At 37.5% G+C, this 23,138-nt stretch overlaps 3 protein-coding genes across 4 annotated transcripts; 1 reads left to right on the top strand and 2 right to left on the bottom strand.

Moving 5' to 3' along the window:
* Positions 1–383: 383 nt before the first annotated feature.
* On the bottom strand, positions 384–5,643 carry LOC125067545 (eukaryotic translation initiation factor 4E type 2). Its single transcript, XM_047676206.1, has 4 exons — positions 5,186–5,643; positions 3,711–3,875; positions 3,272–3,394; positions 384–1,330 (listed from the first exon to the last, which is right to left on the bottom strand). Exons 1-4 carry the CDS (start codon positions 5,417–5,419, stop codon positions 1,154–1,156), a joined length of 699 nt encoding a protein of 232 aa, XP_047532162.1. The 5' UTR covers positions 5,420–5,643; the 3' UTR covers positions 384–1,153.
* A 268-nt stretch (positions 5,644–5,911) lies between these two features.
* Positions 5,912–14,564, top strand: LOC125067258 (cell division cycle protein 16 homolog). The gene is made up of 10 exons (XM_047675740.1): positions 5,912–6,156; positions 6,815–6,975; positions 7,937–8,069; positions 8,199–8,361; positions 8,633–8,763; positions 9,231–9,498; positions 9,912–10,048; positions 11,041–11,169; positions 11,264–11,717; positions 13,889–14,564. Exons 1-10 carry the CDS (start codon positions 6,067–6,069, stop codon positions 14,017–14,019), a joined length of 1,797 nt encoding a protein of 598 aa, XP_047531696.1. The 5' UTR covers positions 5,912–6,066; the 3' UTR covers positions 14,020–14,564.
* Positions 14,565–14,736: 172 nt separating this feature from the next.
* LOC125067366 (cytoplasmic polyadenylation element-binding protein 1) lies at positions 14,737–21,824 on the bottom strand. 2 transcript variants are annotated; one of them, XM_047675918.1, is made up of 13 exons: positions 21,728–21,824; positions 21,403–21,516; positions 18,179–18,303; positions 17,893–17,962; positions 17,612–17,692; positions 17,444–17,525; positions 17,178–17,355; positions 16,866–17,031; positions 16,511–16,691; positions 16,244–16,371; positions 15,914–16,005; positions 15,640–15,824; positions 14,737–15,246 (listed from the first exon to the last, which is right to left on the bottom strand). In XM_047675918.1, exons 1-13 carry the CDS (start codon positions 21,743–21,745, stop codon positions 15,173–15,175), a joined length of 1,494 nt encoding a protein of 497 aa, XP_047531874.1. In that variant the 5' UTR covers positions 21,746–21,824; the 3' UTR covers positions 14,737–15,172. The 2 variants fall into 2 exon arrangements, with proteins under 2 accessions (XP_047531874.1, XP_047531875.1); XM_047675919.1 differs by having other exon boundaries at positions 17,612–17,689.
* Positions 21,825–23,138: the final 1,314 nt, after the last annotated feature.

The following is a 23,138-nucleotide window of genomic DNA, read 5'->3' as shown; positions in this document are numbered from 1 at the left end:
TCCTTTATGTTTGCCATAAGCTAACACTTTTGTTGATTTCAATTAAAGATAAATAAACCGCTTAGACCTTGAATTGAGATGGCATTATTGGTCGAGATCTTAAATGACCTATGGTTCACTAATATAATCTTAACATGGACAATGATATTTAAACAGTCGATTTTACTACTTCTTACTATACATTCTTAAGTGTCGTATATCATAAAAAAAAACTGAATTGCATAATTAAACAGGTCTCTTGGCAAATCACTTGGAAATTTATGTAAATCTAAATATATGTTTTTTTATCTTTATTCCTTCTGCAATTGAAATGTATTATATGCTTAATATTAGTGTCTGGAGTTGTTAAAGTATAGTTGGGTATGTAAAAAAAAATCAAAATATGAAAAGTCTGATTCTTTATTGTTATGCAATTTTGCACTGTACAAGGTGTAGACAACGGGTCTTATGGCAACGTGTCCGTACCCCGCATTTCAAACAAAACTTACGTTACAATTATTTCAACACTATGTACATCAATTGAACTTTGAAACAGGACAAACGCATTTCTCACTCGGATTTGAATTAAACAGTCAATTGTATACGAAATTTTATTCGTGGTCGTGAAGCGTAGCAACTGAGGAAGACTGGGGAATCTTACAAACACGCCTCCGATCTCACCGTATAAAAACCATGAAGCATCGTTTTAAAACGCAACACTCGAAGGAAGTTTATTGCTTTATTGTCTTATACAACATATGGACAAATTTGAGAATATTAAAAAAAAAAAATAGAAAGGAGACCTCTCAGAGCTACATTGTGATACTCTTCCTCAATTCATAACACAAGTCCAAAATTATAGAGCCTTGTGATCGGAAAATGCATATTTGACAAGTTTTAAAATTTATCTAAGGTAGAAATTTTAGGAAATCATTTTAAATTTAGTGGCAGCAAACGTTGTATTAATGTTACCCGAAAACGCCATCCGTGCAAGTACGTTATCGTGATAGTTCGACTCGTCGACTCGTGGAATAAAAAAAAATTGACAGGGGAGATACAAATGAGAACCTTCTTTATTATTGTCTAATCTTTTAAACTCTGTTGCACTGAAACATTTCAAATACTGGGAAAGCGAGACCGGCGGGCGCGGGGCGCGCGGGGGGCGCGGGGGGCGCTACGAGCGCTCGTCGTCGTGCGCGCGCGCGGCCGAGGCGCGCAGGCGCTCCCCGTGCGCCTTGTACTCGATGGGCACGGACGCGGGCAGCTGCAGGATGCGCCGCAGCGCGTCCCGCACGCGCGCCGCCGCCGCCGTGTCCGACGCCGTCCGGTGCCACACCGCCAGGTGGTCCTCCTGCGGCCCAACCGAACGTCTTACTTCACTGTGTCTGTGCCTAGCGTGCCTGCCTGCACTCCTACTCTCGGAACCCAACGGGCCCGATTCTTTAACCCTTTGACCACCACCGTCGATCTACGTACTACGAGCTTTAATTTTTCGAGCGATAACGTAGTGAACACACTCTATTTCTTATAATAATATGTTGATGTGTTTATGATTACGTGGTAAATAAAACAGTATGCTAACTTTGTCAAAAAATTAAAACTCTATTACAATTCTGCATACTATTTTATTTAAGCAGTGGCGTAGTTATACCAATACAACCAATGCGGTTGTTTGGCGCCACGGATTCAAGGGATGCCCAGTGAGCCGAAAGAAAACATTTTTTCATAGTCTACAAAATCGATTTTAACTATACATTTTTTTACAATGACAACGAGGAATACCATTGTACCTATGGTCTAATAGGCAGAGAGGAGACGTTTTCGATTTTTTAAAATGAGAACCGAAAACGTCACCGTATGTATCGGTGTCATTGACAATTATATGAATCGATCAAAATCAACCCCTTTTTTTCGTAGTATGGACGACAGCAGGTTACGCAGAGTGGAATTTTGCACTCTTCACACCAGAACCTCGATTCACGTCTTTTACTATACATATTACTGCATAGTCTGCAGCGTAGTTTATTATTTCGTGGAACACATGCCGGCATGTGCTTCACAAGGTCGCTTCCCGGTAAATCGACTGCATGCAAGAATCTTCGCGATGCTGATATATCCCTGGGTCTCATGAAAACTGATAAATATTATTGAATTACTACTAATAGGAAATAATACCACACATGAAAATACTATAATATGCCTTATGATACAATATTATTTAAGATGTCGTAACATCTGATGCGGATAAGATACAACAATGTTTAAAACCCCTCCATTCCGTCGGAAGTCTTCTCTTAATTTTATATGCTTGCACCAATTGTATATTTCATATCTTAAGATGTGCATAATTCTTAGATAACTTCGAGCAACTCGGTTCGTACATTTCATAATTTATTAACAAAACAAGATTCCGATTTGACATCACTAAGGTATTCTGAGATGACAAGGCTGAAATACAGATGAATTTAAAAACCCATACAAAATATAAGAAAAAATATATATGTATCTTATATCCTATAGTATCTATACACATATTATAGTATCTTCCTAAATGACAAACTATATTTGCATAAACTGTATTACATATTAATGCATATTTTCATTAATCTTTGTGGTAGCATCATAGCGCATATATAGTATTGAAAAATAACAGCAGTCATCCACAATGTTGCCTATAAAAAATAGTAGAATTAGTAAAAAGTTATTAGTGAAAATAATTTATCAATTTCTTAAAAAGCAAATTTAAATTAATTATTAAAAAAAAATCCACTAACAGTTTTACTGATACATGATTGTATACGTTATAAATACATTCAAAATGAAATTCAAACGACTTACCTCTACTTTTTTTTTCAGTTTTAACAATGCACAGACACTTGAAACAATACAGTTCAATCAAACAATAGCACATATGGAACATTCGAGATCAAATATGGAGATTTTTATTTTTATTCTTAGTTAATGTTACACACGTGTAAAATGTTCAAAAAATTAAATAGGTGTCAATATTTATCTTCTAAGCACATATTTGGTACTTTTACACGAAATACGAATGAATCATATATTTCTATCTATATCCATTACACAATTGCGATTTCGGCATCTAATCGAATTCGTAAGTGACGCTTAAAGTCGCCGTTGGTGGACAAAGGATTAATACTACTTAAATCTTTTGTGATACAAATTATTTGTATAAAAAGATGAACCATTTAATGAACTTAAACTTATTCAAAGTTTGCCATTAAATGATGAATTAGCACAAGTAAATTAAATATATATTAATTAATTTAACCTGAAATCGAACGGAGAGTACGACACCGCACAGCTCAGCTCCGACCATAAACTGTTCACCAAGCATAGCCATACATAAGTCCTCCCATGCACGGCCTGTCTGCGTTTTGCGGAGTCTCACCACCTGAAATATAATTTCCATTGATTTTAAAGTGTGGTAATTAAAAAAACAAGAACACTTTAAAACAGTTATTATTGAATGTTGTTTTTCAAAGAAAATGTAAAGAACTCATAACTATTGGGCCTATTATCCGATTAAGAATGAGCTTTATCGTTTATTTAAGCACAAAACCCAGCTTGGTTGTTTTATACAATTACAAGATTTTTGATTTATGATAGCTATAATTTGTAATAATTGGTTCTCAATTTTATAACAGCACATCAAATATATCAATAAATTCATAAGTGAGCTCTATGAACAGTTATTTTCTACTACTCACCCACTTGCCACCATTAATATTAGCAGGATCTTCCCACATAGGCTTGATGCCCAGCTTGAAGAGATGCAAATCTGATGACGGCGGGAGCTCCGCGGGCCGTGCTAAATGCGTGTACAAACCCCACCACTGTTCAACTGAAGCCACGCGACCCACCAAACGAAGGGCCTGTAAGAATAACCATTAATATCATGATTGGTAATTCTATTAATAAATTAATAACTTTATTAAGTTTTGCTTGAACTAATTGTATAATGTTCAACTATATAAAAAAAAAATGTTACATTTAACTTTAATTAAAGTAAAAAAGTTGGTAAAATTGAGAACTACCTTAAAAATTGCAGTCATTTGATCGATGTATGTTTATGTTTTACAAAGTGATACAAAATTATATTAACAGATTAAATTAAATATGAACTTGTCAACATTGTAGATTGCTTATATTAAATCACATACTTAATTCTAATAACTATTAGAATTAATGATATTTACAATTAACAATATTTTTATAGCCCCTTTTATAACCATTTAACAGATTTTCTTACCAAATGATTTAAAAATGACTATGTTATGTTTACGAAGAGGTCATCAAAGCTTGCACGACAATTCCACGAAGCTGGAATGCCTTTAACATTTAAGTTAGTAGACAATGTTAGCAAGCAGTAGTAGAATTTAGACAATTAATAAGAAATTGTAATACTTCTATTTTGAAGATAGATATTTTAATTTTATTGCTAACTTATATATGTAACAAAATCTATTTTTTTTTTGATAAAAATTAAATGTATTTAAGACAACATACATCATTAACATAATATCTATTCTGAAAAGAGATAAAAACAAGATATTATCACTAACCCATTCGAAATTATAAAAATATTAAAAAAATAAATATAGAATTATTACTTTGTCACGCAATAGAACTTTGTTACAACTATAACTAAACATAATTGATTGATAATTAATTATGTTAATTTGACAAATGGAATATGAATAATTAAATCAATAACAATTCCATCATTTAAAATATTATTATTAGTTTATTTTTATCAACTTCTATAGTATGAGTCTCACTGCATTTAGTTGGCTACAGATAAGATAAGCTGCAAGTAAATATCTATAAAAAAAGTTATATTAAAACCTACCACATTTAAATGTCACAATATCATTTATATTTTTTATACCACAACTTATAATTATAAAATTAGCTATATTCAACCCAACTCAATGCACTTTTACAAAATAATGTTTTTAGTCATAAATTTATTATAACTATCACTTTTTATCACATATATCAATATAAAGTAATTTAAGTTTATTTTTAACCAGTTACGAAATATTGTGTCACATATGATTAAATGTTTTTAATGCTTAAAATTTAAAGAATTTAGAAGCCAAATATTTGTTTACAAAACTGTTTTAATACAACTTTTATTCAACAGTATAATAGTATTATTTACATTTGAAATCATATATACCTGTCCATAACCAGTGGTGGTCGAAGAAAGTTCTCTGGCGGGAGGCCTCCGAGAGAACCACATCCAGTAACTATACTCCAGTTTGTGCTCGTGTGGGGGCACGTATGGTTGCAGCGGATCGTCAGGGTTGCGATCGTCCTCATCATTGTTTGCGTGATTCTGATTCCCAGGTTCCCCAGATCGGCGTTCAGGCACATTCAAATTATAGAACTTGCACATTTTTCTTTCAGTCATGTTACGCCAATACTAACATGATTCCCTAACGGCCTAACCTAGGACACGTTGCTCTTTTAACTATTATACTATTTACAAAGCTATAATTCAAATCTCTTATTATACAAAGTAACAAATTAAACACTTTAATTACTTCTATTTATTTTTACAATAATTTAATCATAATCAGCCTATTCCCTCTTTTTCTGTGTATAACCTTTTTCTTTCCGTCATCAAAATTCAAACTGTCAAATGACAGCATGGGATAAATGGGCCAAACGTTTTAAATTAAGATGTACAAGGCTCGTTTGTGACAACAAAGCCTCTGAAAGTAAATAATTTTGAAAATAAATTGAATAGAAAACATATTAAAAAAGTTTGTACTCACTTAATAAAATAAATTTTGTAGTTATCTTGATTTTTCAAAATATTGTAATCTCATAAATTATTTTTATTTTATCTAATTCTATCGATTTAATTTTAAAAAATTATAATGTCACTGTCAAAGTCACCGCGGCGGGATAAATAAACAGAAAACGGTTTTGATCCGTATTGAATTATTGAATTTCAGATATACAATTTCAGTAGGACCTATCAAATTTATACAAAAATATTATATTTCTCATATTAACAAACCCTGTATACTGTACAAGTGTTATATTAATGCCATGGCAAAGTCGGAGTCTACCACAAGGAATAACGTTGATAGTCTTAATGTCGATTTTATGCGATCTTTAGTAAAACAATACTCTGAGTTGGTAAGTAAATCAATTTATAAACACACTCACAACACACAACTATTTTAGAGCTTGTAATATTTATAAGTTGATATTCATTGTTCCTACTTTAAAAACAACTTTAAGAAAAGCAAGTGTCTAAATTTCTTATGCTAGGCAAACACCTGCGCTTCCTTTAAGGTGGAAACACATGAAAGCTACAGCTCCGTCATATGAATTATAAACATAAACAAAACAATTGTAATTCTAGTTGAGGTTGCCCAGGCTTGTATTTAAAAAAAAATGGTATATTTTTAAATAAGAACTAAGCATTTCTTTTATTTTGAGTTACTTGGTGGTATGACTTTGTGAATACTAACATGATTTCCTAACCACCACCCATCAGGTACCACCAACTAATAACATATTGTACCAGCAATAATTACTATTGTTGTGTTTTGATTTGAAGGGTTTGTCAGTCAGAGGATCCTCAGGGGCATAACAGCTTTGGCTGGTTGGTGGGACATATATTAAAAATGTTTAATATTTCTTATAGGATGAATGTTTTTAAGTGGTGGTTATCACTTACCATCAGGATATTAAAAATCTCAAAAAAAATTGTAATATATTTTTATATAAAGACTCACAATACTTAGATTTTTTAAAAACTGAACAATCCTATGGTTTTTTTTTGTTTAAGGGTCAATGGACGAGTGCATTTTTTTGGGCAGACGCAGCAGCAGCATCGAGTGGTTCTGCAGTGGCAAGTGGAGATGATATATGGTTGCTAGCCAGTGCTATGCTAGCCCGAGGAGAGCTGCATAGAGCTGCACACGCTGTCACATCTAGAGGATTACATAGGTATGTATGCACATTTTTAGGGCTTGTATTTTGTAAAATTTAAAAAAAAATTATAAAGATATAAATATAATATGATTAATAACTTATTTTTTCATACATGTAAAATTTGTTGGTTTATTTTGGTTTATATATTGTCACTGTTAGTAATATGTCCAACTTGTCTATAAGATTAGTAATATTATATTAGAACATCTTAATGTCATAATTAGATATAAGCCAGAGAGGCTGTGTGAATTTATACCTGATACATTTCAATAACTATTAAGATATATATGGGACTAGGGCTCAGTGTAATATTACTACAGTTATAAATTGATGACAATAAAATATCTTTACTTTATGTTTTATTAGCAGCCCGTAAATGTCCCACTGCTGGGATAAAGGCCTCCTCTCCCTTTGAGGAGAAGGTTTGGAGCATATTCCACCACGCTGCTCCAATGCGGGTTGGCGGAATACACATGTGGCAGAATTTTGTTGAAATTAGACACATGCAGGTTTCCTCATGATGTTTTCCTTCACCGCCGAGCACGAGATGAATTGTAAACACAAATTAAGCACATGAAAATTAAGTGGTGCCTGCCTGGGTTTGAACCCGAAATCATCCGTTAAGATGCACGCGTTCTAACCACTGGGCCATCTCGGCTCTCTTACTTTATGTAAATGTGTTAATACTTTAACTTTGTTATTGTACGTTTTATTTTATTGTCTACTAGAGACCCACCTCAACTTGTGAAATAGATGAAATCTATTAATAAAGCAAATATAATATATACCCTATAGCATTTAGGAATAATGTAGATTTCTGCCAGTGAAATAATCATAGAATTTGATAATTTGTTCTGGAGAGAACTGATACAGACAAGCAAATCTTATCTCTGTATAATATTAGTATAGAAGTAGAGAGATATGCTATATTGTACTGTTTCTTTCTCTTATACACTACCATTGTTTTATTCTACAGGAGGCATCTTTTGTGTCTCGGTGTTGCGATGCGGGCGTACATAGCAGCCAAGGAACCTACAACTACCCTAAACTTACTCGAGGAATGTGATCCTGCTCTCCTTGATCCGAGAAGTATGGACCAAACACACAACGTAAGCCATATGAAATGTCTATATTTAAACAGGCAGAGACAACAGTCTTTATTTCTTCTATTTATCAATAAATTGATATCACTAATGGAATTTTCGAAGAGTAAATTATATTAATGTTAATATTCACAGAGAGCATTAGCCGGTGTACTAGTATGGCAGGCACGGGCGTTATCCTCATTGGAACGACGCGAGGCTGCAGCAGAGGCTTTGACAGCGGCTTTAAGGGCTGATTGTGCTTGTTACGAAGCCCTTGATCTATTGCTCGAACAGCATGCACTTACACCTAGTCAAGGTAATTTTTAATATGATAAAAATATTAAAACATGAATTTTTAAAGAATTTTTGTAATATTTTTTTATCTATGCTTTAGTGACCATAAACAAATAAAAGAAAAACAAAATGATATTAAAATGATACTATACAACGAGTGAGACTTTTGAATAGAATTAATCAAATTCGCAAGGCAGTCGAATGAGTTTCACAAATAACTTTTAACTAATAATAAAACTTATCGTCGTTCACGACTCTACATGGTGTTGATATGTATGTATCTATGGTTGTAGAGAGTGAGCTGATCGAGTCATTGCCGATCAACAACCAGATGAGCGCGTCCGAGGCGACGCTGCTGCGAGCCGCCTTCCGCGACCGCCTGCGGAGATACGCGCCGCTGCCCGTGCAGATGCACGACGACGGCGTGAGTGCACATACTCACAAACGCACACACACACAAGCCACACATACGCACACTCAGATAGTGTAGAAGTTATACTACGTTTGGCGCGTTATGAAAAGACGACGAGAGATAAAGTCTCTAATGCTCGCGCACAGGGTCACTTGATAATAACCTATATGTTAAGTCGCTCGAAATAGACAATTTAACGCATTAGCTTATTTTACTTACGTGTTTATTTTACTATAAATCTAAATTGTGAATGTTTAAATTTATGAGTGTTATAGTAGTGGTGATAAAGAAGAAATTATATGGATCAAAATAATAATAAATATTTTACTATAAGCACTTATATGTATGCAGTTAAAAACTACTCTTACTTAAGCCATAGAAGTGGAACTTCTCAAGCGCGTTCATAAGTACTCGTACTTTGTTTTGCTATATTTGAAAGAGTGGTCGAGGGTCTCAATATAGCGGTCGGACCACCGCAGGCGAAGTCAGCCGTGGACGCGGCGCGCGCGCGCAGCGCGGCGGCGGCGGAGGCGCGCGGGCGGCGGCTGGCGGCGGGCGGCGAGTGGGCCGAGGCGCTGCGCGCGCTGGACGCGGCGGGGCCGTGGAGTTGCGCCGAGGTGCGCGCCGCCTGCCTCGTGGAGCTCAAGAGGAGCGCCGAGCTGTTCGCCTTCGCGCACGCGCTGGTGGACGCCTACCCGCAGTCCTGGACGGCCTGGTACGCGGTGGGCTGCTATTATTATTTGATCGGTGAGCTGTTCCTTCACTCTGGTCGTAGCGACACTCTCGTGTGGAGGGGATCGCTCCGAGATGACGTATCGCTCTAGTATCTATTGTAGAAATGAAGACAGTCACATGTTCGCTTTGGAACAGACTGCAAATGTGGTGTTATAGAATACTTAATTGCTTACTGAATTATATATCACTCACTGCGAGAACTTCCTACGGGCGTTAAATGGTATGGACTATGGACTACCACCATAGTTTGTAAAGTCATCTGTTAACAATAAATATTTAATCAACTTTACGACGCCCCGACGGAGACGAGTTGTCTTTCCGGCAAGTGTCAGACGAATAACTGAGCCTGATGGTCAGTGGTCACGATGGCCCGTAGACATCGCGGCCGTAAGAACACCGTAACCCCCTCCCCGTGGCGGCTGCAGGTAAGAGCGAGTTCGCGCGGCGCTACCTGAGCAAGGCGTGCGGGCTGGAGGCGGGCGCCGGCTGCGTGTGGCTCGCCTACGGACACAGCTTCGCCGCCGACAACGAGCACGACCAGGCCATGGCGGCCTACTTCAAGGTGAACTCCTCCGCTCCATGCCTTTTATTTACATATACTATAGCTAGTAAAAACTTTTCGTATGGATTGTGACATCACTTCTTGAAATCATTTTTATTTATCACTGCCATAAGCCTTCTCTTGTCTGTAATAGGTTCCTATGCTAGTCTTAATCAGGTTTGGCTCGCGAATGCTTTGTCATCCACCCATCTCGCTGCTGACGTTTTTGTGTCCAGTTGATGCAAGCCACATATTTATCCGGGGCTGGTGTCCTGCCCAATGACATTTTAGTTTTCAATTTCTTTAGCTTACATTGGGAACCTGATCGATTAGCGTCATACAAAGCAAAATACGCTCCGTGATTCTGTTAAAACGTATTGGAAGGCACCTCATTAGGGTTTCTGATCGCTGTGGGATTTTAACGGACGATTTAAGAATGTTGTCATAATTAAATGCGATGCTTACGCTCTGAACCTCCTTGCGTCTATATTCTTGGACGAAAGATATAATATGTCTCAGATAAAATTAACGATCCATTATCAATTGCACTCTCCCAACTGTAGTAACACTTCGGTTTGTCATTTTAGATAATATGCTTGCTATGCTTTGCGCCTTGGACTTATTCCAAGGCCAACCTGCAAAGAGGTAACGTGAATTTGTCGTTGAGGATGATGATTTTACAGCAAACTTTACGAATCTCTAATGCAATATGCGTCAAAAGGACAAGGTCGTCGGTGGTTAACCGCTAACCTTAAATGCGACAAGTACATAGATGAATATTACCATTGATACTTTTATTTTCCGTATCAAGAGATTATTAACCTCCAGGTGTGCAGTTCATGAAACGTGCTCGATGGGGACAGAGATGGCCAAATCATAAAGTCTTCTTTGAACTTCTTCGAATTTGAAAAGTGGTCGATGAATACAACTCTCCCAGTAATTTGTATATCAAAATTTTTTGAAGAAACCATAGTAAGATGTCATATGTAACATTAGAACATATCGTTTACAAGGCGAGCCAGCTGATGCCGGGCTGCTACCTGCCGCCGCTGTACGTGGGCGTGGAGTGCTCGCTGCTCAACAACGTCAGCATGTGCGAGCGCTTCATGGCCCGCGCCGCAGCGCTGCACGGGAACGCGGAGGTACTCCTATACATACAAGTAGAAACGTACACCTACTCGAATGATGGTCGAGAAAATAGACTCTGTTCGGTCGCTGTACAACATGCGTTCGCAGTCGGGCGACGCGTGCGACGGCGACGCGGACAGCCGCGGCTGGGAGCGCATCGCGCGCGGGGTGGCGTCGCCGCACGTGGCGCACGAGGCGGGCGTGGCCGCCTTCGCCGCCAACCGGCCCGACGCCGCGCGCGCGCTGTGGCTGCGCGCGCTGGCCGCCGCCGGGCCCGCCGAGCGCCTCGGCCCGTGCTGGGCCGCCACCATGGACGCGCTGGGCCACGCCAGCCGCGCGCTGGGCCGGCCGGCCGAGGCGCTGCGCTGGCACGCGCGCGCGCTGGCGCTGCGGCCGGCGCGGGCCAGCTCGCTGGCGGCGCGCGGCCTGTGCCTGGCGCTGCTGGGCCGCGAGGCCGAGGCGGCCGACGCGCTGCACGCGGCGCTGGCGCGCGACCCCGACCACGTGGTGGCGCTGGCGCTGCTCGACGCCATCGTGGACCGCCTCGACGCCGCTCTTACGGGTCCGTGCCGCCCATACGCTACGCTTTATACACTACGCACGTTTCGTAGGCTACTCGTTATACCCCTTAATTCGCTTTAAAACTTGCTAAAGGCGAAGCTAGAGATTTGCTTGCAGTGGCTCCGGGCCACTATCTCTAGTTCATTAAAATGATTTGTACGAGTAATTTGATGTATGAATAAAGCATAATATCAACCTATCGACTAAGACATATAACTATCTAAAAGAGTATCAACGATTTTATGGAATCACTTCACGAAAACAAATAACTATGAGTATCACCTGATGATAAGTTGTCACCTTCGTCCTCAAACTGTACAACCTAATGTCAACCGCTTCTCACATCGGTAATACCAATGTATATTCCAATAAAGATTTATAATCACTTAAGATTAAGATAAGATATTTAATAGTGGCTCAAAATACAAGATTTGTTTTTATATGTTTGTCCTTTAATACAAACGTTTAGTGGATACCATATTCCAATGGGAGAATGAATAAATTCAAACAAACCTTAAATTTATTTATTCCACACAATTTACTAATAGCTTAGCAGATCTGTATGTTATATGTATTAAATCATAATACAACACTTTTTCCATAAATGTTAATATGCAATTTAATTTTGCTATCAAAGTCTTCATAACAACTTTGCTGTCATTCATAGATACTACAGTATATTACAGTACTAGGTATTTTTTTCACTTCCTGTGATTTTAGTAGACTATATACCCAATATTTTACACCCGAGCAGCTTAGTTATATATATTTTAGTAGATATAGAATATTTTGTATGAATTGAAACTTTAATAGCAATATGCCATAATGCGATTTAAAATATAAGTGAAACAGTGCACTGATCCAAGCGACTATTTTATGCAGTGGCGTAGGCACAGGTCACTAGCACCCGGTGCGGATTCCAAATTTGCCGCCCTCTTATTTTTGCAATCGTTATCGGCACTTTTCGACATTTTAGTAATACTAGTAACACTTTTGACAGATTTACGCATGTAAATTGACGTTTTCGTTAATTTCTTATCGAGTTTGAACTCACTTGATTTATTTAGGTGAGAGCAAGTGAAACTTTATTTTGAAAATAACTATTTAGCGTGTGAGGCAATAATTTTAATTACTCTAAAAAAAGTTAAACCTCCGCAGGGCCACTCCCGGACCGCACCCTCCGACCACCTCCCCCCCCCCATGCTACGCCACTGATTTTATGGTTACTAGCGTAACCACGCTAGCGTAAAGTAATTTCATTCGGAAAAACCAGTAGAGTGATGACTCATTAGTGCCCTGTGTTCCGTCAACGCTGCGGCGTTTTACGTACAGACTATTCCAATCGAAGTAGGAATAAAGATAAACAAACATTTGATTTACGTATTTCATACGATTTGCTAAACGTTCAGCTATATTTTCAACCACTAATAGTTTATGATTAATATCTTTATTTGATAATTAAATTACAACTAACTAATTATTTCTACTTTAATTTTACTTCCAAATGCCAATTTTTTACAAAATGAATATCATAGATTGATGAAGCCTGTCAAATTGTTTTTTATTTGGCTGTTCACCTGTTACGGTTGGAATAATTTGATAGTGACATGCCACATGCGTTTTGTAGTTACGTTTCAACGGTAACGGCATTGCGTCTGTGTTTTCGCAACGCCTAACTGGTAAACCCGTCGGTTATTTAATTATCTAATTGTTGTTTAGAATCAAAATTTCGTAGTGAACATTATAACATTTAAAACTAACTACTGATATCGTGTGGAGTACTCATAAAATTCAGTGCCAAAATGTGTAGCCTAAGAAACCACGACACTAAACCTAGTTCGATAGAACTACCAGCTGATATTATTTACGTCATTAATGGGGAAACACGAAATGGCGATGTTGAAATTCAAAAACCTGGCAATAAAAAGAGTCTGTTTCTATATGATGACTCCCAAAATTTTATGTTCCTCGAAACGGGTAGGATAGGACTATACGATGATGGTGCTGCAAGCCCAGCTCTCCGATTAGCCCTCCGACTCCCATACCAGTTTCTCGAGGTCCTGATTGAGGACTGAATGCTGTTGCTAAAATCTCCATTTGTATGATTAACAATAATAATGTACTATGAAAAAATATGACTACATATAATTTGACATAAACTATTAATTCCAGAGGAAGAAATCCCGCAGTTCCCGTTCCCCGCCGTGACGCTGGAGCCGCCGCCCGAGCTGTCCGAGCGGCCGGCCGACGGCGCCGACCGCACCGACCGCGACGTCTCCGACATGAGCATGAGCTTCGACTGAGCCTATTCTGAGATAACTAACTCTGCACACTCAGTGTCCCTCTACCCTCGGACCCCAAGTCTAACAATCTGCGTTTTTAACAGTGACTTAACTCTCAAGAAACATTTTTCTATAATAACCCAAAAATTAGTTTTGTTCCATATACCCAGTTGCCTGTAGTCATTTTCAAAATGTTTATTGTAAATCGAGATTTCTTTGAAAATGTCTTGACCAAAGATAAGCCTTAAATTGATAGGGAGGTCTCCAGCCATACATTAAAACATCTTATTTATTTACATTTCATATTATTAACATATATGCGCTATGGAACAAATTTAAACTTAACTCTGTCTTGTATTATTTGGGGTCCTGTGTATGGACGAAAAAACTTCATAAAAATAGTAAATCTTACGAAAAATATCAAAATTCTGCTTCACCAAATTCAAAAGCTTCAAAAGTTCTCAAGTAGTAGTGTTAGAATTAAACGCAATAACTATTATATAGAATTTATTATAACTTTGTACTGAACCTATGTTTCTTCATGTAATTTAAGCTTGTACAGTGTACATTGTAAACTTCAAATAAATGTTTATATACATACACGTGGTTTATTTTACCGAGATGCATTATGTGAGAAAATAAAACGAATTCATATAATGAATATAATTTATTCGTAACAGTATATATCGTACTGTACAATCTAAAATCAATTAAGCTAGTTCAAGATAAAATCAGCATTTGTTTTATCTAAAATTCTATAAAAATCACCCGATTAAAAGCGTTTTAAAATGTTCTTTAAAAGTAATAGCGAATATCGCCTAATACAACAGGCACCTTAAAACCTTTAAAATTTCCCACGGGCACAACTCGCTAGTCTCGTGGCCTAGTCCGCGGTGACGGTGTAATTTTGCGGATGTTATACAAGAGCAATAACCGGAAATGACTATAATTGATCAATAATAGAAATCGTCAAGCAAAATCTCATCGTGTTCGCACTTATCCAACGATATTAACAAAAATAATCAAAGTAATCAACAAAACTTAAAATAAACATAAGAAATCCATAATTTATCAAATCAAGCTGGCTGACGAAGCGCCCAACTTAATAGCGGCTCGACAATTGCCGGTGTTGTTACTATTGTTGCTGTTGCTGGTGGTCCATGCTTGTTGGTCGCTACACGCGCGCCCACTCCGCGGCGCCCTCCTCCCCCGCCGCATCCGAGCCGCACGCTGGCGGGGAGGGGGTCGCTAGGACACAGAATAACCACTTCTATAATTACATTTAAAAAAAAATAGTGAATCCTGAATGTGTAATGTACGGCATAGATCAATAAATGGGCCACCTGATGGTAAGTGGTCACGATAGAGATCAGCTGTATGAAATTTTGACTAAATCTTACATAACGAATACCTGTAGTTACAATGACTTACTTCCTTTAAACCTGATACTACAATACTAGAATAGTTTACAGCTTTGATTAAAAGTGGAAAAAATATTTAGATTTACGTTTCATAAACGCGCTCTTTGTGATCGCGTCTTAAGAATTGAAGATTTCAAGGAAGAAATAGCTTTACAATTAATTTCTCGGCACAAAATTTTGCTAAGACTTATTTTATTATGTTAAACAATTCCTATCTTACTATCGCTGGCCAAGTTGAAGCCGTTGAAGATGCTCCCCTCACTGGGCGAGGATTGTCGAGGCGCGTTGTTCCCGTTGCCCACGGCGCCCGGCTGCAGCGGCATCTGAGCGCTTTTAGAGTTGCGCATGAGCGGCTTGTGGTTTTCCGTCGAATGTTGCCAAGCCCAACACGAGCGGCAAAAGTATCTAAAACGGTTTAATTTAGCTTATGTTCCACCAAATGAACCACGGTATCATCATTATTCAATTGTTTCATGTTAATAAATTATTCTCACCTAAAACAAACTGGTTCGCGGCAGAAGTATGGGCCTTGCTGTAGATTACACACTGAACACATCGAATCTTCCAAGTAAGGATCGACTTGAACCTGAAAAGTAAAGTGAAATAGTAACGGCAGTGTCTAGACCAGGTTTTGTTGCGGTGTACTCACACCAATCGACGTAAAGCTAATAGGTACTGCCGTGTTACGAATTGAAATGTGTGAAAATTTACTTACACAGCGGAATAAAAGTGATTTATAGTATAGCGCCGGTGTCTAAGTGACTAAGTGTCAGCTAGTTCATTCATTTATAACCAAAAAAAAATCTTAACAGTTTTAAGTTTACCTTTTTCGTGAATTTGTCAGTTCGTATCTCTACGTAGGCAGCGGAGATCGCGCGCACGTACGATCTCACGTTGTTGAACGTTACTCGCCCCGATCCAATCGGGTACTTATTTTTGTCAGTGTCTATACCTGTACGCAAAGAAAATATTATATTACTCCACAAAACTGATCTCTGAATTGACGTCAAAATAAGTACGTGGAGGCTAAGTCCACGCAATTAATGAATAGAACAAAAAGCTTAATTTAGTTTGTCGAATGAATAAATTACCCGCATACACTACTCCAGAAAACAGATCGTTCATAATGGTAGCGAGTGCCGAGGCAGACAGCATGCCGTGCAGAGCGCCCACGAATACCGTGCGGGCGGGCTCCAGTCGCACGGAACCACCGCCCGCTCCTCCCGCGCCCACCCAGTTGGAATCCGACACCGCCCAGGGGATCACTTGCACCTGAAATAGTAAAGCGTCAAGTATTGAAATTTACATAAAGCACTACTCCAGTACGAGGGCACCAATGCACATCTGGATATGGAATAGCCCTCAACCAAGATAATTCTACGAAACGTAAGGGAAGTCTTAGTGATCCATATAAAGTGATCTACCGGCTCAAAGATCTACACCGACCTCCTTGGTGCGCATGTTGCGCGAGGCGACGCGGTAGTACCAGTCGGGCCCGTCGCGCCGCGCGGCCGCCAGCAGCGCGCGCACGCGGCGCTCGCTCTCCAGCGTCACGTACGCGTACCCGCGCGGCGCCGCGCCGCCGCCCGACCCGCGCCCCGGCCACTCCACGCTGCGCGCAGTTTATACAACTTTCGTAAACGAAGACCGATAAAATCGGTAGCAAAGTGAAGGTGAAAGTACACGATCTAATTTTTTGTCCCATTTACTATAAAATAGTTCACTGAAATAAAGGGTAAAACGAAGATCTTTACTGACCGCACGGGCTGGAAATGCCGGAGCGCGTGCATGAGCGCTTGCTCCGTTATGTCCCAGGGCAGACCGCCCAGAAACAGCTTGGCGGAGAAGCCGCCGCTGGGGTCGAGACAGCGCGCCGGCAGGGCGCCGCTCCAGCTTAACGCGTCGCCGCCGTTCCTGCCGCCCGCTACTACGCCGCCTAAGATTATTAATGGTCACGTTGACGTTAAAAGATCTTACCGAAAGATGAAAGATCTTAGTTTAAGCAAATTGAACAAAGTACTTACAGAATGAAGCGCGGCGCGGTAGTACACGGGATTCCTCACGTGATTGCCCGCGAGCTCCTTCGGGCGGCCACGGTGGCTCCACCTGATGACCGCAAATTAGAATGGATTACCACGGGTAAATGGAATGACGTATTCATCCAATTGATATTATCAAACCAATTTACTTACAGATTCTAGGCCGTCACAACTAAGACGAGTTTGATAAGCATTATTGCGAGAATTCGTCGCCGGGGGCATCGCCAGGGCCTTCTGAAACATTCACCTTACTGGACTTGTCTAACACGAGTTAACGCAGAAATCACTTATAACAATAGCAAGACGTACGTGGTCACATGTAAACACATCACCACGAAGAAAATTTTAACTCACAGGACTAAATCAAAGTTATATTATAAATTAAATTAAGTCAACTTTTATATCGAACAAAGTTAAAGAAAACTGAAACTTACTAAGGAAGCAACAAGATCCGTTATCCCTTGTCCAGGGGGATCCTCCCAGCCTCCCGGGCGCGCGCTCTCGCTGCAACAATGAAACAGTTTTAGTACTAATTATACCTCATGGTACATGCAATGCTACTCTCGTTAGTTGGATTTAAAGAAATGATAGATGGACTTCAAGATGCAACCATCAGAAATGTAAGCACTTAATAACAAGAAATTTTACTATACATAATTTGAACTTCAATTCTATAAACTAAATTTCAGAGAGTAAATGTTAAAACGAATGTAGTAATACCTGTAACTCGCAAAAGCTGTAGGATGCCTTGGCGGGAAGCAGGTCGGTGGTACCAGTGTACGCGGCGTCTGTGCGGCCTCGGGGCTGCTGGGGCTCTCCCATCGCCACTCATTATCACCACCTTCCTGTTGATAATCCAATGTATAACTTTAATTAAAAAACCAATAGGTACTTTTGCGAAGCCAGGCGATAATCCAAAATAACCAATTTTTCTTTATGTATCATTTTAATAATTTGATCAAGGAAATATCAAACATTTCCAGCGAATTACAATACTAACGACTACTCGATGTATGCTAAAGCAAAAGCGACGATATATTATGGTAATCCAGCTTGTCTAGACTGACGGCATACAGAGCTCTTTATTTCTCCAATTTATTTTCTTTGATATTCCGGAATTAAGACGTAAGCCTCCAAATTTTAAGTGATGCAAAATTAAAAAAAGTTTTATTAAACTCATTTAAAATATATATTTAAGCTTCACGTAATTCGGTATATTTCCTTTAAAGTAATTTTTCGCATCGCGTCTCGAGTTACCGATTAACTCTAAGCAACGCTGGCATGAGCCTACACAAATAATATTAAATTGCCAGCTCCTGCCAATAGCCAGTTCGGCAGACGTCTGCCAAATAAGTGATACAAAAGTTGCAACTTAACTTACAAGGCGACTGGCGATTAAGTTCTGGCAGTCGTCGATAGATTGTTTATCCTTAAAAGAAGCTATCAACGCTTTTTACGGTACTCGACTCGTGAATATTTGGTTGGCAACACATCAATAATGAAACTGAAAGTTATCAATAGAGGCAATAGTGCAATTTCCGCGCAAATTGAATCCACGGAATAGCCTTAGAGCGACTTTAGATATGAAAATTAAAAATTAGTGTAAATAACAAGGTTTATTTTGAAATAAGCTCTAAGCTCATCTCTGTAATTTATTCATATGAATAGTTCAATCCAAGAGCTGAGAATTTCGATTGTGGCAGGTAATTGTCCCAGTCTGGATGAATTATTAGTGTCTAGTGATCCCTTTAAAGTCTAGGGGAATATTGTTTATAGTAGGAATAGGGGGCTGGAGGTTATTGCGGACTAAGCATTTAACGAAGGTCACGAAAAAAACCGCCGTTTTAACAAAAGGTATTACGTAAAAGCAATGAATAGCATCACTAATGCTTATTAAGTTTTAGAGACTTTTCTAAACGAAGCTGAATGTATAAACGGAAAATTTAATTTTATCAATCGGTGGAAATAGCGCGGTGTTGAGATGCGATTAATTAGGTCGTAGCTTTAATTAGGAAACTACCTTCGCCCTGGCGAACCGATTACCTAACGGAAGTAACGATGGATTAGAAATTAATATTTGCTTCCAAATTAACGCAAAGAAATTTTACCTTTATTTTTATGCATAGGAGTTTTAAATAAACGAGTTAATTTCGATAGATTTTGACGACTGCATATATTTTGATAATTGAAACACTAAGATAAATCAGTCTCGAAATCCTTAAATAGACGTCGACGTTTAAGTGACGCAATTAGGTCATTATAAAATTAAAGTTATCTCTACCCTACGGCCAGTTAACAGAAGGAAATAATTCGAGACACGGCTAATTCAATTATTTGTAACAATACATAAAAATAGTTTTATATTTTTAAACGAATGTGTTTTGTTTACTAACACTTAAGTTAAAGAAATGTTTCAAAGAACTTAATGTCCAATATGAATGATATACGTAATATCTTATATACATAATATAAATTAATATATGTTTAATAATGAATTAAATAGCTTAAGATAATTGCGATTTGATTAAAATAAACTAAAATCGATTTATACCTAACGATGTAAAGCGTTGAAACAAAATATCGAAGAACCAATCCGCTAAATTTAATGTATATAAAACGTAGCGATACGCAATTGTACATATTTTCGCAACTATGTTAGACACGTCAAAATATTAGGCGAATAAAAAGCTATCGAATTAAAAGAAATTGAATTGGCACCATTAAACTGCGCACATCGTATAAATCATAGAATATGAACATTTTGATCGTGAAAGCTATTAAAATGAGATTGTATTACACCACTTAAAAGAAGTGCTCGGAAATTTTTAAGATGCAAGTGAAATCACATTTAAGAATATTTCCAACAATTTATATTCACAATAACTACATTAATTAGCATATAATTCGTATTAAAAAAATACAGGCAATTTTAAAGTAGTTTTAGGTTTAGCTCTTGATTCATACATTTTCACACAAAATGAATATTCCAAGATATTATTTATAAACTTGGCATGGGACTTACAAATTCAGAAAATAAATACCAATAAATTTGAAAAGTTGTCGTTGTGAAGGTCTGCGATTTAACATTTTACAACTACCTACGAAAAATATAAAAATATAAAGAGATAAGTTACGATCTGAAATTCAGCTTTTGTTGGTCCTTTGCAAGCGAATTTTTAGGAATTTCATTTCAATGTAGCTTATATATGGGAGTATTAAGAAATTCTCAAATCCAGGGCTAATGCAAGCTGCCGGCTGGTCGCGGGTGCATTATTTGGCACGGCGCGCCCATTAATAGGGGAGCTGGCAGCCGTCTCCCTAACATTAACTGGCATCAAAACGGATGTCGTACGGACATTATGAACGGACAATAAAACTGTCGAGTGCTTTGTACTCAAATATCGAGCCTTAAGGCTTTCAAATGCATTAAGTGGGACATTTGTATGATGCACCGCGCGTAGGTGGCTACGATTAAAAATAAATCTTAGTAATCCGCAGGTTTGTTTATTTTTGTATTAATTCTGTATTAATAGGAGAGAATTTTGTTTTAACTCGTGGAATTTATAACTAGTACATGATTATAATACAACAAAATAAACGTAGAAAACATTTACTGCTAAATCTGGCTAATCAGTTTTTTTTACAGTGAGAAAGTAATATTGGCGCCCAACATGGGACAATTTTTTTTTATAAGAACACTACTTTCACAACTAAAAGTACCCTCATTAAAAACGAAAAGTTAGGAACGATATGTCTGTTGCAACGATAGAGCCATTTTAGATCTTTATCTTTAAGCGACTAGACTGCATTATTATACCAATAATAGATTTGAAAGACGCGGAAGTAATTGAAAAACAAACTGCGATAAAACTGAATAAATGGCATTTGTTTCTATTTTTTTTATGTTAATAAGCAGACTTAGGACACATGCACATAGTACTCACGCTAGCTCTTGTTCTCGGTGCTGCTGCCTCAGCTAGTTGGGAGGTATCGAGGCCCAAGAACTCTGCCAAAGAGCGACGGTTCTCACGCGACCCACCGCCATCGCGACTGTTGTCCTGTTTCAAAGTTATTGTAAAACATCGGAAATGTACAGAAAAATGATTATAGCGGTATGTTAATTTTTCATTAAAAGAGGGTAGTTAAAAAAATACTCAAAAAAAAGCATTTAGTCGTAATATCTGGAGGAAAGATAATTAGTAACATACTTTAATACAATATATGAAGTATAACAAAAAACACTACAATTATATTTAAAAAAAAACTCACCTGATGAAGAAGCGGCATATCTGCCGCTAAGTTTCCAAAGTTTCTTAATGAGACGCGGCTGACTCAAGTTTAGTGTAGACTAGTTGCCTCGTCGGCAGCACAACGTCAACTACCAGCGAGTCGACGCGCAGCGAAGAACGAAGCCGTACCAACCCCCACTCCTCCCACCACTTTGTAAGGATTTTACAAACCACGCCCCATTTAGCATCTTTTTAATACTATTGTTAATTGAAAATGTTTTAATTTGATTTTTAATATAAAATATTATCTTTTTTTGACTTTAGAAATCCAATCTACATTATAATAAATCTGTATGTTATTGGAATATTTTATAAAATAATAAAAACCACATCTAATTTCCCGCCTAACGATGTCATTGGTTCATAGAACTACGAAGTGCGCATGCTCCAAATAATTATTTCTGTAATGTTCTTTTTTTATTTGCATTATATCTAACGATATTATTTTAGTATTTTTATATTGCCACATATTTTTATTTTTGATTTTGATCTTTAAGTAGCTATAAATATATCAAACAATAATAATTATCTTGATTTGATTTTCATGTCATATTTAATAATAATAAAAACGGGTATAATAATCGAGTTCTGTATATTCAAAATCAATTAACAGTGTCAATAACCAATAACAGAATAAGTGTAATAATAATGATAGTATATAATTAATTCAATAAAATTTTATAGCAAGTTTTTTAGGTTTAGATTTAGACATTAATTTAAAAAAAGACATAAGTCGCTTACATGAGAATACATATATATGGTAATATAACATTCGTGTTTGTCGAAATAGCTACCCATTCAACGCATTACCTTAGTATAGTTATTTTATTATTACTTTATGATTATTTATTTATTTTATGATCCAGCATCCGATTAAAAACCTTACATAATTATAATATTTCAGGTTCTAACAAAAAGAAATATATATGTATTTATTTTAATTTTAAAACAGAATGGCAAAAGTACCAATGTAACACCGGATAGTAATCATTCCTTCACCGTTAAATGGGTCGCATAGACCAAAGGAAGTACTGTTATATCCCTTAGAACCTGTAATTACATTGACCTACTCATCTAAACATCAAAACAGGATATAGTAGTACAAAGTATTACGACTTTGCGGTAGAATAAATATTTATATATAACAGGTTGAGTTTTCATATGAAGAATTAAAAAATATATAAAATAAAAGGCTAATGACTGCTACTCCGCATTGACATTGGCACCATAAGAAATTTTAAGCAATTTCTTTACATCACTGTGCCATCAATCTTGGGAACAAAGATACTGGCTCACTCACCCTTCAGTATCTGCTCCTCTGATTTTCCTTTTTACTTTTTTGTTCAAGTTCAGATTTATTTAATTTCACATTTTGTCTAATATTGAGATTC

The sequence above is a fragment of the Vanessa atalanta genome, chromosome 11 (genome assembly GCF_905147765.1).
Source record: "Vanessa atalanta chromosome 11, ilVanAtal1.2, whole genome shotgun sequence".
NCBI classification, from domain to species: Eukaryota; Metazoa; Arthropoda; class Insecta; order Lepidoptera; family Nymphalidae; genus Vanessa; species Vanessa atalanta.
The sequence above is the reverse complement of the archived record's forward strand: the minus strand, read 5'-3'. Positions and strand labels throughout refer to the sequence as shown.

Bases quoted from the DNA above. Each gene is read 5' to 3' on its own strand.
- LOC125067545 (XM_047676206.1), bottom strand. From the start codon at position 5,419: ATGACTGAAAGAAAAATGTGCAAGTTCTATAATTTGAATGTGCCTGAA. The intron at 3,876-5,185 runs GTATATATGATT...TTATTCTTACAG, and splicing joins CCACCACTGGTTATGGACAG to GCCCTTCGTTTGGTGGGTCG. The intron at 3,395-3,710 runs GTGAGTAGTAGA...ATTATATTTCAG, and splicing joins ATATTAATGGTGGCAAGTGG to GTGGTGAGACTCCGCAAAAC.
- LOC125067258 (XM_047675740.1), top strand. From the start codon at position 6,067: ATGGCAAAGTCGGAGTCTACCACAAGGAATAACGTTGATAGTCTTAAT. The intron at 8,362-8,632 runs GTAATTTTTAAT...CTATGGTTGTAG, and splicing joins TGCACTTACACCTAGTCAAG to AGAGTGAGCTGATCGAGTCA. The intron at 10,049-11,040 runs GTGAACTCCTCC...ATCGTTTACAAG, and splicing joins CCATGGCGGCCTACTTCAAG to GCGAGCCAGCTGATGCCGGG.
- LOC125067366 (XM_047675918.1), bottom strand. The intron at 16,372-16,510 runs GTAATTTATTCA...CTTTGCGTACAG, and splicing joins TTCTGGAGTAGTGTATGCGG to GTATAGACACTGACAAAAAT. The intron at 15,825-15,913 runs GTGAGAATAATT...AAACCGTTTTAG, and splicing joins CGCGAACCAGTTTGTTTTAG to ATACTTTTGCCGCTCGTGTT.